The sequence below is a fragment of the Panthera tigris genome, chromosome A1 (assembly GCF_018350195.1).
Source record: "Panthera tigris isolate Pti1 chromosome A1, P.tigris_Pti1_mat1.1, whole genome shotgun sequence".
In the NCBI taxonomy this organism is placed as follows: Eukaryota; Metazoa; Chordata; class Mammalia; order Carnivora; family Felidae; genus Panthera; species Panthera tigris.
Window position 1 is genome coordinate 45,031,290 of NC_056660.1, and position 16,154 is coordinate 45,047,443.

At 34.2% G+C, this 16,154-nt stretch overlaps 1 protein-coding gene across 1 annotated transcript; it reads right to left on the reverse strand.

Annotated features, from left to right (window-relative positions):
* Positions 1-2,782: 2,782 nt before the first annotated feature.
* On the reverse strand, positions 2,783-3,317 carry LOC102961626 (40S ribosomal protein S18-like). The gene has a single exon (XM_042957792.1). The coding sequence runs from the start codon at positions 3,278-3,280 to the stop codon at positions 2,822-2,824; it is 459 nt and encodes a 152-aa protein (XP_042813726.1). The 5' UTR covers positions 3,281-3,317; the 3' UTR covers positions 2,783-2,821.
* Between the last annotated feature and the right edge of the window lie 12,837 nt (positions 3,318-16,154).

Genomic DNA, 16,154 nt, shown 5'->3' on the forward strand with positions numbered 1-16,154 from the left:
AACTATAGATGGGCCAAAGTTCACTAAGGTTACTCTCCTATGAACAGAGTAAATTAATGTGGTAAAATATGCTATTTTGATATTTTGAATGATTCAAACTTGAGACAGAAGCCTTCATGAGTTGATTTTTGGTTATAGGTTTTGTGGCTAGGAAATTACTCAATAATATTTTAATGTTGTGATTCTCATTATTTATAAGTGTTCCACTCAATTTACTTTTTTTGTGATTTAATAACTTATGCCTCAACCCAAGGAGAATTTCAAATGATTATTTTAGATTTAAAAAAAAAAATAAAGAAATGAGACTTCATTGCATTTTTTTTTTTTTTTGAAAACCAGTATTCAAAAAAATTTGTGCTGAGGTCAAATTCTGTTGTTTGAACTAAGCTATCAAGGAATCAGTGACTCCGGATGAATGTTTAAAACATCCAAGGATCATAGCATTGTAGAATTGAGAGTGAAATTAGAGACCATTTATTGCAACTCCTTTATACAAGTGAAAGATCTTATGCCTGAGATTTCAAAGTTCACTCAAGACAGCATTAGGTCTATAAGACAAAATCTCAACAGGTCGTCCAGTGATACTTTAATCTTCTACAATTGTCCATCCCTGCATACAGTAGAAATATTAAAATATTAATTTCACTATAATGAAGAGGGTTAAAACAGTTCAGTAGAACCACAGTTCATTGAAGAGAAACTACACCAAGTAACAGTACTTCCATTATGCCATTAAAAAGGTTTTCCCTCGATCTTGCCATCAATTATGCTCGGATACTAGTCTGGGGAAACAGCATTTTAGTGCTTGATAAATTTCTAAGTTAAATAATGTTCAAAGATTTTCATTTAAAGCCATTTCTCTTGACTAGATATTTTTGGTAGTTTTTTCTAGCATCCTGTTAGCAAAATTTAGTTTTGAGTAACAATGAGCCAGGATTTATTGGAATGTAGAAACCATGAAGCAGAAACTACTGTGCCATGCCTTTGGCATGCTTCATGTCTGAGTCTTAAAACATGTTTTTATGGCCATAGTCCATACATATAACAAGAATCCCTCTCATGTTTGTGAATGAATGAAAGACTAAATAGATGAAAAAGAAAGAATTCAAAAGCCTGCCTGGCCCTAGCCAAAAATATCACATGTATGGTATAGAATTCCCAGGTAGACTAAATGATAAATTCCAAGTGGACTAAATGTTTTGAAATGAAATGAAAACATGGAGAAATTTTCTTATAAACTCAAATGCAAAAGGTCTTAGGTCTTTCTTTTAAAACATAACACAAAATGCAGGGGCATAAACTAAAAGATTGCTCTAGTTGATTAAACAAAAAGACAAAAGAAAAACCCAAAAATGTCTTAGTGATAGGGAAAATCAAAGACAAATGAAAATGATTTCAAATCTGTGAGGTAAAGATTGCAAATATACCACAAAGGGCTAATTTCATTCATGTAAAAATAGCTCTTAGAAAACAATGAACAGCATAATAAAAAAAATGGAAAGATGATGTGAAAAGAAAGTAAGAAGAGAAATACAATGACTCTTGAAGGTATAAAAATATGCTTCATCTCACTCAATACTGAGAGAATTTCTTTATAAAATCATACCTAGGTTCCCTTTCTCATCTGTAAGACCAAAAAAAAAAAAAAAAATTAAAGCCACATTTGATAAAACAGTCTTCTGGCCAGCTGTGGGGAGATAAGTAGTCCTACATTTTGCTTTTGGGAAGTGATTTGATGATGTCAGTTCAGATTATATTTAAATGTTTTCTTTGATCCAGAAAACACTTTAAAGATTCACTCTTAAATGTGTAAACTTTTACAAAGACTTTTTATCACATTATTATTTGTACCAGCAAAAAGTTGAAAAATAGATGAATATTCATCAATGGGGGATGACTGAATAAATTATGCTACAATCACACAAATATCATGCAAATGTGACCAGAAGTGAGGAAACTTTATGTATTCTCATGCAAAAATTGCTGAGAACAGAAAATAATCAAGGATTAGCGGAAAAATGTGATATGTTACTAAATATGGACAGGACATACATATACGTTTATTTATATATTGATTTGTAGCTAGACTTTCTGAATTTATACCCTGGTTCCTCCAGGGATCTTATGCAAGACACTAATACTTCCTGTGTCCTACTTGTGTCATAAGTAAAAGGCAGAAATAACAGCACCAATATTATAAGGATGAAACTTTTCACACGGTTCTTGGTACATAATAAGTGTCATATAAGTGTTATTCTCAGTATATTATTTTATAAGGATATGATGTTTTACTATATAATATAATTAATAATTTATTAGTAAGTAATAATTATACATAACATGACCAGGATTCAGGACAAGTTGTGGAACTCTTATTATAACAAGCAGAATAGATACCAGAAGAAAAATCAATGGAAGTCCACTACACAGGCTTGAATACTTCTGTTGGATGGAATCTACCTCTGGCTACTTTAGTATGACCAAAAGATAAGGGGTGGGGGTGTTTAAGCAGTATCTGAAAACTATTGTCCCCCATGGAGAACATATATGGATTTGTCCAACTACCACTTGATTTTAGCAAACTACTTTCAGGGTGACTTCTAAAAATTTTTTAAAAAATTTTCCCTATTGATAGTTAATTAAACTTAACCAATGGATTTCCATCTCATTGAATACCCCTTCCTTCTGGATGATTTTGCTCTCCTTTCTTGAGGTCTCTGAAAAAGTGATTCTGTAACCGTAAGTTCATTAAGCTTTTTTTTTTTTTTTTTTTTTTTTTTTAGGTGTATAAACTATTTATTAACAGACAAGGTCTACAGATTTATTTCTTCTTGGACACACCCATGGTGCGGCCCCTGCGGCCCGTGGTCTTGGTGTGCTGGCCTCGGACACGAAGTCCCCAGAAGTGGCGCAGCCCTCTGTGGGCCCGAATCTTCTTCAGTCGTTCCAGGTCTTCACGGAGTTTGTTATCCAGACCATTGGCCAGGACCTGGCTGTATTTTCCATCCTTCACATCCTTTTGTCTGTTCAAAAACCAGTCTGGGATCTTATACTGGCGTGGATTCTGCATAATGGTGATCACACGTTCTACCTCATCCTCAGTGAGCTCTCCTGCCCTCTTGGTGAGATTGATGTCCGCTTTCCTCAACACCACATGAGCATATCTTCGCCCTACACCCTTAATTGCAGTGATGGCAAAGGCTATCTTCCGCCGCCCATCGATATTGGTGTTGAGTACTCGCAAAATGTGCTGGAACTTCTCAGGGATTACTAGAGACATGGCGGCGGCCCCAGCGGCGGCGTGTAGGCCTCCAGTGGAAGAGCAAGTTCATTAAGCTTTTAACTATGATTTGAGACAAACGTTCTAGTTCAATGGAACTAAAAACTCTTTACTATCTAATTCCCATTTTCTGTTCCAACTACACTCAGAAATAACCTCATCTGATGCTACAAGCTGTCCTTTAACCCTTGACCTTCAGATTTTGTCTCTACTCCTCATTCCTTTTTCTACGGTTGGCTGAAGTGTAACTTTATTCTGGGTTTTCATTGGTCTTTCATTATAATTCCCATTTTTTTGCAGCTGTCTTCGCCTTATAGTAAATTAACTTGGGCCCATTTTTGACTAATTGCTTAGGTTAGGACAATCTAGTCTATGGAAACACAGAATTTCAGTGTAGATTGCATAAAAGAGATTCATCGTGCCAGACTTAATACACACTGATCACATACCACGGTGCGTGCAATAGTCCTACCATTTGAAATAGAAATCTAGGTTTGTATTAGGTATATCAGTCTGTACTGAGTCAAAGATGCAAGACTATTTGTTCATTTACTTGGTGCCCTTCTTTATGTTTGAACTATTTCACAATTAGTTTTATTTAATTGGGAGGTTGGGGAGAGGGGAGAAAAATACCAACATTTTGAGTGCGTAGTTCCAGAAGTCCTTAAATGTAGGTTGGTTTAAATGGTTCATGAAGAAATTTAGTGAAAGCTTGCCCACATATTGCAATTTTGAAAGAACAAACAGCTAAGTTCACAGTCAGCTGAGCAAAAATGAGGATTTCAAAGCATCTGAGATCTTTCAAGATGGGAGTGCTGTCATGGGATAACTGAATCGATACTGGAGATGAATCTCATTTGAGCTACCGCAAACCTGCTGGACCATTTCCTGAGATATTGTATAAAGCGATTGAAGATGGCGTGGTGTAATGTTGAACAGTTATACTCTTGCACTCTCTATTACAAAGAATTTTCAGAAAAGCAACAGATAAAAATTTTGTCCTGAGTCTATACGGCATGGTTCTCCTGATTTGCTCTTCTACCAATGCCTCCACTGGTACCTACTTATTTTCATTTAAAAATGAATTGGAGATTAATAGAATATGTTTCTTATCTAAAAGGATAGAAAGTGAAAATAAAGGGAAAAAAGAAAGCATTTAATATTTACTTATTTCTAAATGTTTACTTATTTCTAAATGAATGCCGACATAGTAGACAATATGTAAAGAAGGTTTGAATTCAGGAGTATAATATATTTATGTATTTTAAAATTCAAATTTTCTTTTCAAAACATTATTTTGTATCATCTGGAAAATGTTTTAGGAATCTGTAAGTGCGGCCACAAGATATTATCCTTTTCTGATTGATTTCAAATGGACTGGGCCACTTTAAAGATTTACTTTAATTTATTCCGATAACTTACAGGGTTGTATTTTGGTAGACTGGGTCAAACAGCCCTTTCTATTGCTCAATTTGCCATGGACAAGTGCAGTATTAAAATTGTGGAATGGGTTTTTTAGGGTCACTGATTTAACTAAAAGGGGTATTAATTCTGGCACATTTAAATTATTTGCATGTGAATCTGAAGAGCGGGTTGGCTGGGTAGGGGAGAAGGACACTGCATCATTTTGTAATAGCATTTAAGCGGCCAACTCACAGAACAGGTATCAATGAAACTTTTTCTTTAAAATGCACACCTGGGAAGAAGAAGAGTAGGCTGTTTATAGACCTCAAGCCAAAATATGCGAGACCTGTTGTTCAATAGTTGAGTGTAAAGGGAACCCAAGACAGGGGCTACTGGCTACTGACTACAGTTCAACAGGGATCCTGGTGGAGCTGGAGGAGAGCTACAGCTTTTGTTTTGCCCTCGTTATTGTTTTGGGCATGACTGGGAGTTTAATGATGTTGGCACAAGGCCTGAAATGCAATTTGCTATTTTTATTACTCTGTCAATATGGTGCATTAAGGTCCTCAATACTCTTCAACAAACGTACAAGAAAAAAAAAAGAACCTTTTTTTATATCAAGCTCTATAGAAATTAAAACAGAAATGTCTAATGTACATTCCTCAATACCACAGTCTAGATTAAAGCTTTTGAGTTAGTTTAACTTATCAATTTAAAACTATGATGAAAATCTAAACTGCAGAGAGATATATGGTTTCTGGGATTGCCTCTAGGGAGTCTTTCACACAGAGGCCCCTTTTTTCCTTTCTGCCCATATTATAAAGGTAAAAAGCCAAAGTAGACAAGGCCTTGTTCTTACCTCATAAAACACTTTCTACTTTGTTTCTCGCTGGAGATAAACGAAGTCTAGTTAAGTAATAATTTGAGGTCAAGTAAAAACAGGGAGATAGGAATGAAAGGGGATGAAAAAAATTAGAATTTTTATACCACCATCCCTCCTGGTTTCTTATTCTCAATTACAGCACGTTGAAAGTAAAAATAGGCATTAAAAACCAAGATCTACCTCTGTCATTATACCAAAAATCCATCCCAATTTTAAAGCATCACAATTGTTACAGAAATTTCCTTCTTCTCTTTTAATCTCAGAAATTACCAAATTATACCATGCAAAGTGATTTTGAAAATTGCTTGTAATTGAGGCAAATGTGTGGCTTTTGCCCAAACTTTCCACATAATTACTCTAATTATTTACTTGGCTTTTCTCTAAAATCCCAGTGCAACAGTATTTTAGGTCATGTTTCTTTGGGGGAAAAATTTAGTGAAAGTTTTGGGTCTCAAATTAAGTAATATCTCAGGTTTCCTTAAACTGCATTTACCAGTAATTTAAATGCACAGTAGTTATGATTTATGGTTACCAAAGAAGCTGTAATTAGTTTATACTGCCTTTCTGGTTGTTGCAAATAATCTGAATTCTCCTTGTCAAAACTTAACTAGAGTTAATCCCTTTCCATATGCTAACCCTATCTCTTTACTCTTGTTCAGAGAAATTATAGGCGATTGCATTGTGTTTTGTTTGAGTGTGTATTTGTTTACTTAATGTCCATGTCAGTCTCTCTTCAGAGCAGTAGTCGGTAGACTTTTAATACAAAGGGGTCTGACAGTAAACATTTCATGCTCTGTAAGCTATAGGATCTCCGTTGCAACTATTCAACTCTGCTGTTGGATCACTAAAGCAGCCGCAGGAGATACATAAAAGGAGTGTGAATGTGTGCTAATAAAACTTTATTTACAAAAACAGGCAGCAGACTGGATTTGTCCCACAGGTCTTAGTTTGCTGAAAATTGATTTAGCTTTTATAAACTTCAGGGCAGAGACAAGGATTTGTACATTTTTCTTTTGTTTTGTTTTAAATCTCCTTCACTTATAGAGTAAATAACCCTAGTATTTGTTTAGGGGGTGGCATAAAATTATATATATATATACATATATGCATACGTATGTATTTTTTATATGAATGATCTTATTTCATGTGAAATACCTTGAATTAATGCCTGATATTATGGATATTGACTATGAATATAATCAGAAAAAAAGAACACTATTCCACTTTATACTTAAGTAAAATTTTTCCAAATTTAAACTTATTTGGAAAACTAGATCTTTGAAAGTGCAGCATATAGTACAAGTATACAGCAATATTTGGTTCTTCTCTACTTTTAGATATCCAGAAAGCTTACAATTTCCCACCCATCTGAAGTTAGGCATAACTACATGCCAAGTTCTGGTCATTGAAATATAAGTGCTATCAGTGGGAATGATAATAATTCCTGACATATATTTAATATTAAATGCAAAACATAAAACAAATTACAAGTATTATCTCTTTATATATTCCACACAAAACAAGCACATGTGAAATTCCTGGCTAAAGCCCACCATGCTATCTGAAAACTCTACCAGTATTTTGGATTATGTTTAAACAATTTTTAATAAAAAATAACAACTGTGGTAATAACCAGAGTATACAGGCCTGTAGTGCTCACTATGTGTGCTGGTTCTTTTCTGAGCCCTTTATATATACTAATTATATATTCACAAAAAATCTATGAGGTAAATACTATTATTAAGCCAATTTTATTGAAGAAATAGCTGAAGTACAAATTCCCCAAAGTCACGTAATTGATAAGTGCTAAGATCAGGTTTGAACAGAGTTTTACTATGTTGTTACAAACATGGGAATTTGTAACAAATTCCTTACTGTGTTCATTACTATCCGAAAATAAAATGTTGAAAATTAAGATATATTGTTAATAAAAAAAAAACCTGAAAGTGTAATCTTGCCTATGCTGGCAATATTTTGACAAAAATAATTTGGAAATAGCTGAAATGTTCAGCAATAGAGGATTAGCTATATAGTACGCTTATCTCTAAAATGGAATAATATGAGAGCATGAAAAATATTGTAGGGGTGCCTGAGTGGCTCAGTCAGTTACACTGCTGAATTCGGCTCAGGTCACAATCTCACATATTGTGAGTTCAAGGCCCACGTTGGGCTCTGGGCTGATAGCTCAGAGCCTGGAGCCTGCTTCAGATTCTGTGTCTCCCTCTCTCGGTCTGCCCCTCCCCCACTTGTGCTCTCTCTTTCCCTCTCACACACACAAAAATAAACATTAAAAACAATTAAAAATATTGTAGAAGACTATTGATATGGAAAAATATTCACTATTTATTAAATATCTTAGCAAATAATGTGTTCTATTTTATATATATAAAAGATAAATACTCATGGTGTGCTGGTAGATGTTTAACAATTGGCTCCCTGGGAAGAAAAAGATTTCCACATTGTAAGTACTCACATCCTGGCTGATTTTAAGCTACCTCTGTAAAAACTGGTAAGCTACCAGACCTGGGAAGAAACAAACACGTAGCTCCTATGGCCATTACAGGCTGGCTTTCACACACCACACACTAAATATTAAGTATAGGTGATTTCTGGATGGTGGGAATATAAGTGTGCCATTTCAGGTCCTCTAAGAAGAAATTGCTAAGATGAGTTTAAAGTACAAGAGTCTCAGTGAGGGGAAGTCTGTGAAAGATAAAGGAGAAGGGATCTGGAGAAGGCAAGGAGAAAGTCTTCAGATCTTGCTGTAGGTCTCCACTTGTGAAAGGAAGTAGGGAATGGTAAGGTTAAGAAGAACCTTGGATCCCAGACCTCAACCTAAGTGTGGGAAAATCTCTGCTAGGAAAATGAGGAGACCTCAGGTGAAAGTTGCCCTTTCAAGGAGTTCTATATCTTATAGCAATACCAACACTAATAGTCTAGTAGTGCTTGGCAACTGGCTGGGAGCGGCTAGGGGAGTTATGGCCCTGCTTGAATGAAAGTAATGGAGCAAATGAACTCTGCTTCCATGGGAAGTTCTCTTGAAAGTGATCCGACAGGCTTACTTCTATGGCCCCCACGATAGGTATCTACTTTTTCTTAACATCTTTTCACTATTTTTGTTACCATTTTCTACAACCTATTGATTTGAAGATGGAGAAATATATTTTAACTATTAATAATTTCAACTGTGTTTAGATTCCATTCATCCAGGACTGATTATATATCATTTTATAATCTCTCCTCACAATGAATCATTACCTGAGTCTTCAAAGTTTATAAAGAACTACCATACACATTATATTAATATAGTATATTAATATATATTGTGATATAAGATATTTATTTTTCCTCAAATAATTTCATTAAATAACCCTTGCTCCCAACATTAAACATCTTACAATCAAAAAATATGTGACTCTTCTAGTGCCACACAGCTAATAATGATGGAGCCAATATTCAAACACAAGGAGATCCTAGATATCTTTATGTTTTTTTCCACATTAAAAAAAAATAATGAGGACACTGGCTTCCATTGGTTTTCCATATATTATTTTGATTTCAGTATGAGTTATGAGAGGCAGCCCTGTGTAATAATTAAGAGCATGGCTTCTGCAGGCAGGCTGCATGGGTTTGAAGCCTTGCTCTGTGATTTATTAACTGTGTGACTTCAGGCTAAGTAACAAAATCTCTCTGGGCCTCAGTAGTAACATCCTTTACATGATGATGATGATGATAATGATGATGACAACGACGACAGTACCTAATTCACAGGATTGCTGTAAGCATCAAATACTTGGAATATTTGCAAAGCATTTACTCTTGTAAAACACTTACTTGTAAAGCACTCTTAAGAATGCCTGGCACGTAGTGACTGTATGTAAATGTAACAAAACGTGTTAATAAAATTATCATCACTTAATAGGTAAAAAATTTAAGTTTAAGAAATATTAAGTAATTTTTCCAAGGTGAAGGAAATGAATACCTTAATTATGGTTTTAAAAAAGAAAAGATCAGCAAATGCAATCTGGTGAATTACAAAAAGCCAATGAGCCATGCAACCTTGGCCAAGGCACACTCCCCCTCTGGACCTTAATTTCCTCATCTGTGCAATGGTGTGTTTATACTAGACAGTTCCCAAGGTTCCTCCTAGGTCTATAGTTTTATGGCTTCTAAGAATTTAATTTGACATCATTAAACTCTAAGAAAAACGATTTTCGTTTGACATTTTGTTTCAGGGGGAAAATGTAGAAAATATTTAATATATAATTCCAAACAACCCAAATCACCAGCCATGTACTTGGTTACTATATCTTTTATAATTTCCGGCAGTATAAAATAAACTTAGTCCAAGTTAGTATAAAACACTTCATGGTTTTTAAGATAATTTGTTTTTTAAATTACAATGAAGTATGCAGTATTTAGCACCTAAGACAAATATGTTCAGAAATTTTCTTTTGCAGTTGAAATTTATTAGGAAGTGTTGGAAGTTGTAGCACCTATAGGAAAACTTTAGGGAGGGTAATTCATGTTGAAAAAGCTTTGGGAATTTTTTTCTCCTTTTACTATATTTTCAGAGTTAGTCCAAAAGTGGTGGTTAACATACCAAAACTGTCAGGAGTCAAAGTGATAAAAACATTGCCATTTTATTTTTAAAATTCTGGCACTCATCCTATTAATATATTTAATTATTTCCAGCATAATTAAAGGGACTAGGGCATGCTACAAGGAGGGCTACTTTTGAATTCATAGCTTGATGACAATAAACAAATGATAACACTGAAGAAATATGAAGAGCACAGTTTAGTAGCCTTTAACTGTGGGCCAGACACTACATGCATTCTATCACTAAAATCCCACAGAGATAAGTCTTGTCATCATCTCCATTTCCCAGCAGAAGATGCCAAGGAATCTCAGAAGCCACGCAAAGAGCTCTTACTTATTCATTACTTCTCTTTGTGCTGTTAAACATCGTGTGGTATAATGACAGCAGGTCCTTTCAGTCATACCCTGCCCTGTCTGACACATACAGGCCAGACTTGGATCTGTGTTTCTTTGCCTGGGACCTTCTCTCAGGCCAGAACCCACTCGAATGGAAAGGAATCGCCTGAGAATTAATCTCTCCCTCTTCTCCACATCCGTAACCACACACAATAGCATTCCACCAAGAACACACTAGTTCCTCACCTTTCAGATGGAGTAACTCTGAAAAGCCTGTTCAGTACAGTTGGATTGAGCTCCAACTACCTTAGGTAATATTGTCTAGATAGTGCAAACTGAACTGGCTACCCTCCTTTCTCTGTCTCACTTCATGTACACTCTACTAGTGTTTCCTGTAAGTATATTCAGATAAATGTCTTGTGTTAGTATTATTGCCTAAAACTGTGTTTCTGTTTGAACCCCAACCAAGATATCATGCTATTTAATCCTTACACTAACTTTGAGGAGTAGATAGTACTTCAATTTCACAGAAATAGAAACGAGGCTTAAAGACATTAAATAATTGAAGAAGGAAACAGAAGTTAAATAATTGTATTCAATTTGGCACACCGGTTAGAAGCCAGACTCTGGGCACATCTTTGCTATAGTTTGCAGAATCTAAGCTTGTAGACATTATCCTACCTACTCCCTACGTCAAGTAAATGTACTAAGGCTCTATGAATGGAATAGGATAACTAAATCAGCATTACTAGATAAAAAACATTCATAATACAGCCTAGATAAATTATACTAACTTCAAAACAAAGGAAAACATTTAATAGTCCATAAAGCCAATGTATCTTTTTTGAATCTTAGTTGTGACTATTAATTACAGTTAGCTGATAATCACTTTTCTTCATTGAATAATATGTACGATATATTCTAATTTGCTGATAAAATCTCAGTCAACAAAGATATTTTTCTTAAATATTATGGAAGGCTGGTATATCTTCTCTTATAAAAACTTATTATGCCACTGATGAAATTAAGAAATATGATCCATTTTCTTTAAAGTGGAATCTATTTGAAGCCAAAGAGCATGAGTACCAAAGGGAATGTTGAACCAGAAGAATAATATAGTATGCTTGATATCACTTTTTAGTATTTCCACTAAGATCAAGCTGAGAATTCTGGAGAATAGCTCTTTTCCTTCCTTGTCAATTCACTGAGTGTCTCAAAAATAATAAAATATATTTATTCTTTTTTTTAATTTTTTTAACGTTTATTCATTTTTTTAACGTTTATTTGTTTTTGAGACAGAGAGAGACAGAGCATGAACGGGGGAGGGTCAGAGAGAGGGAGACACAGAATCTGAAACAGGCTCCAGGCTCTGAGCTGTCAGCACAGAGCCCGAATGCGGGGCTTGAACTCATGGACCGCGAGATCATGACCTGAGCCGAAGTCAGACGCTTAACCAACTGAGCCACCCAGGCACCCCACGTTTATTCATTTTTTAAAGAAACAGAGTACAAGCAGGGATGGGGCAGAGAGAGAGGGAGACACAGAATCCAAAGCAGGCTCCAGGCTCTGAGCTGTCAGCACAGAGCTGGACACGGGGCTTAAACTCATGAACCATGAGATCATGACCTGAGCTAAAGTCAGACGCTTAACCGACTGAGCCACCCAGGTGTCCCTAAAATATATTTATTCTTGAATATGTGATCACATGTTTACTTTCTACCAAAGTTAAGTCTGGAAAATTTTTGAAAAAAAAAATGTGTAACTTATTGTGTGATCCCAAATATAATCTCTAAATTTACAAGCCATTCCCCCGAGCTATCTTGTGTTAATTAGACACATTGATCTCCAAATGGGTTTTATTTCAAAGTACATGATTTGACTTATGTCATTTCCACTTTTTTCCTTGACAGTTTTACTAAGTTATATTGCAATTTGAAACAGTGAAAAACATTAAAGAAAGTTGCAAACAAATTGATTCTGTATGTTTCCATTGGTTTTGATGATTACTGATGATGAAGATTCTCTGAAAGTTCCATTGAAAAATGTCTTGCCAGCCATCTAATATTTGTTTTGTTTGTTTTGGTTTTGCTTCTATACTTTCTTCGTTCAATTATTTCCCTTTCAGCTCATTATTTCTCTTTTATAAATATTCTTTAAAAATAGTAACAGCAAACACATATAGTACTTACTGGATTGAAGGAACACAGCAAAGCATTTTATTAACTCATTTAGTTATCATCTCATATTCAGCAAAAATTACTTCTGCACTAATAGAATTATTTTACACACAAGAAAACTGACGTAAAAAGGTGAGAAATAAAAAGCAGTCTATGACTGCCTGCAATCATTAGGACACTACCTGACAGATAATAGTGTAGCTAGGAACTGGCCCAGAACTGCATGTGGAAATTGAAGAAGATAATTTATAATAAGCATTACTTCCTGAAGGTCAGTTCATCAGGTCAGAGATTGGAAAATTATGTCTACAAAAACCACCCAAGAAAGAAACCATGCAATATTCTCACTGATATATGGTACTAAATAAAAACAAGTATTAAACAACAACAAAAATCTTCAATATTCATGACCATTCACAACTACTCTGATTTGGATTAATATCTAACTTTTTTTAAAGCAAAATACATTCAATCGTGGGATATATTCCTGAAATGAGCTGCATGTTTTTCATATATGAAATTACAATTACGGTTCCAAATCTAATTTTAAAATGTTTTACAGGGCTTGTATTTTCCAAAATCATCTGAGTAGTGTGGAAAAGAGTTGTATCAAGTCACATTTATATCTATATAATATTTATAACAGTATTCATAATACAATATAATATTATTAATACAAATATTATATTAAAAGTTATATAAGAATAAGAAATCGGAGCACCTGGTGGCTCAGTCAGTTAAGCATCCGACTTTGGCTCAGGTCATGATTTCTCAATTTGTGAGTTCAAGCCCCATGTTGGGCTCTGTGCTGACAGTTCAGAGTCTGGAGCCTGCTTTGGATTCTGTGTCTCCCTATCTCTCTGCCCCTCCCTGCTCATGCTCTGTCTCTGTCTCAAAAATAAACAAAACATTAAAAAAATTTTTTTAATAAAAAAATAAGAAACCTAGACCTTTTACATTCATTTTTACAGGTGTAATTGGGATACAATAAACAATTTATACTGAACAATTTGGTAAATTTTCATATATATATATATATATATATATATATATATATATATCCAAGAAGCATATACGTTTACATATCTGTACATACTCATGAAATCAACACCACATTCAAGATTATAAAATCATTCATCACACCAAAATGGTTATCATACCTCTTCAGATTCTACCCATCCCCAAACTTCCCTCAATCTTCAAACATTGAATTGCTTATCTTCACAACAGATAAGTTTCATTTTCTAGATTGCATACGATGGAACCATATACTATGTATGCTATTAAAAAAAGGATTCTTTTACCCAGAATAATTATTTAGGATTAAACCATAATTATTAGAGATTATTGCAGTAGTATCAACAGTACAATAGTATCAATAGTACACTTCTTTTTATCACTGAGTATAATTCTATTGTTGGGATATACTATATTTTTTCTAGTCTTTCACCAGTTGGTGTATATTTTTGTCATGTATTTTCTCTTAGAAAATGTTCCACATGCAGTTGAAAATAATGTGTATTCTGCCCATTGTGTTCTATAGATATCAATTAGGTCCGGTTAGTAATAGTGTTACTCAAATCCTTTCTATCTTTACTGAATTGTTCTCTACTTGTTCTATCAATTATCAAAGTAGTAGTGTTAAAATCCCTGTAATTGTGGATTTGTGGATTTCTCTGTGAAGTCCTTAAAGTTTTACTTTATGCAGAGCATTGCTTTTTCAGTCTTGGATATTAGAAATGAAGACTTTTGGGATTGCTAAGTCTTCCTGATAAATTGACATTTTATAAACTAATACTCATAGTAATATGTTCTGCTCCAAAAACTACTTAATCTGATATTAAGACATTACCCCCAGAGCACATGCATGCACACATTAGTATGGTATATTTTTCCCTATAAGGTTACTTTTAAACTATTTATAATTAGTTTCTTGAAAGCAACATATATTTTGGTCTTAGTGTTTAATCTGAACTGGTGCTCCATGTCTTTTCTTTGTGATATGTCTATCACTTCATTTAATGTCATTGACATTAACAATATCATTGACTGTAAATCTACTGTATTATTGCATATTTCTCTTAGTTCTCCATTTCCATCTTTTAGATGTACTATTTTTTAAAATTCCATTTATATATTTGTCTTTTTTTAGCCATAACCCTTTTGTTTCAGTTATTACTTTGAGATTTATAGCATACACCTTTACAGTATTATAAGTAGTTTATATCACTTCACATATAGTATAACAGCCTTACAATACTTGCATTTCCCCTTCCATGCATTTATGATGTCTTTCATACATTTTACTTCAAATATATTATAAATCCAAATCCATATTATTTTTTATTTAAACAGTTAATTTAAAAATAAGAATCTTTTATATATGGCTTCTAGTGATTTTATTCAAGTATTTGTCAATTTGTATCTAATGACTCCTCTCTGTAAGAAATAATTTATTTAACCCCTACTATAATTCAGAGATGTTAGAGATAAATCTCTGGTATAATTCAGCTTTTCCATGTCTGAAAAAAGTCTTTAGCTCACCTTTGTGACAGATAGATTTTCTCTGAGTACAGAATTTTAATTCACGTAGGGTTTTCTTTTGTATTGTTATTGTTGGATTTTAGTTTTTCTCACTTGAACATTTTTTTAAATTTTTTTTTAACGTTTATTCATTTTTGAGACAGAGAGAGACAGAGCATGAATGGGGGAAAGTCAGAGAGAGAGGGAGACACAGAATCTGAAACAGGCTCCAGGCTCTGAGCTGTCAGCACAGAGCCCAACGCGGGGCTCGAACTCATGGACCCTGAGATCATGGCCTGAGCCGAACTCGGCCGCCCAACCGACTGAGCCACCCAGGCACCCCTCACTTGAACAATTTAAAGATGTTGCTCCTCTATCTTCTAGCTTGCACTATTACTATGAGTAGTCAGCTGTCATTGTTATTCTTCATCTCTACACAATTTTTCTCTCTGGAAGCTTTTAAGATTTTCTCTACATATTTTAGTCTTTGGTATAGTTTTCTTCACTTTGTTAATGCTTAGAATTTATTGAGCATCTCTGATCTATGAGTTTGTTTCTAACAAATGTGGAAAATTTTCAGCCTTTTTCAAATCACTTTACTGCTTCAATCTTCTGTGAAAGAAAAAAATATATATATACATATATGTGTGTGTGTGTATATATATATATGTGTGTGTGTGTGTGTGTGTGTGTGTGTGTTATTACATTCCTTAAAGTTGGCCCACAGTTTACTCATGTTCTTTTCACATTTTCTTCCAGTATTGTCCCCTGTTTAATTTTGGAATGTTACTGTTGTAATTTAAGTTCAGTAACATTTTACAGTCTATAATTTTATGTAAATATGACAGTACATTTTTCATTTCAGCCACCATCCAAGTTGAATTTGTTTCCCCATTTCTTCTTCATATCCTCTTCTTCACATGCCCAGTCTTTGTCTTCTTGAATGTAT

Bases quoted from the DNA above. Each gene is read 5' to 3' on its own strand.
- LOC102961626 (XM_042957792.1), bottom strand. From the start codon at position 3,280: ATGTCTCTAGTAATCCCTGAGAAGTTCCAGCACATTTTGCGAGTACTC.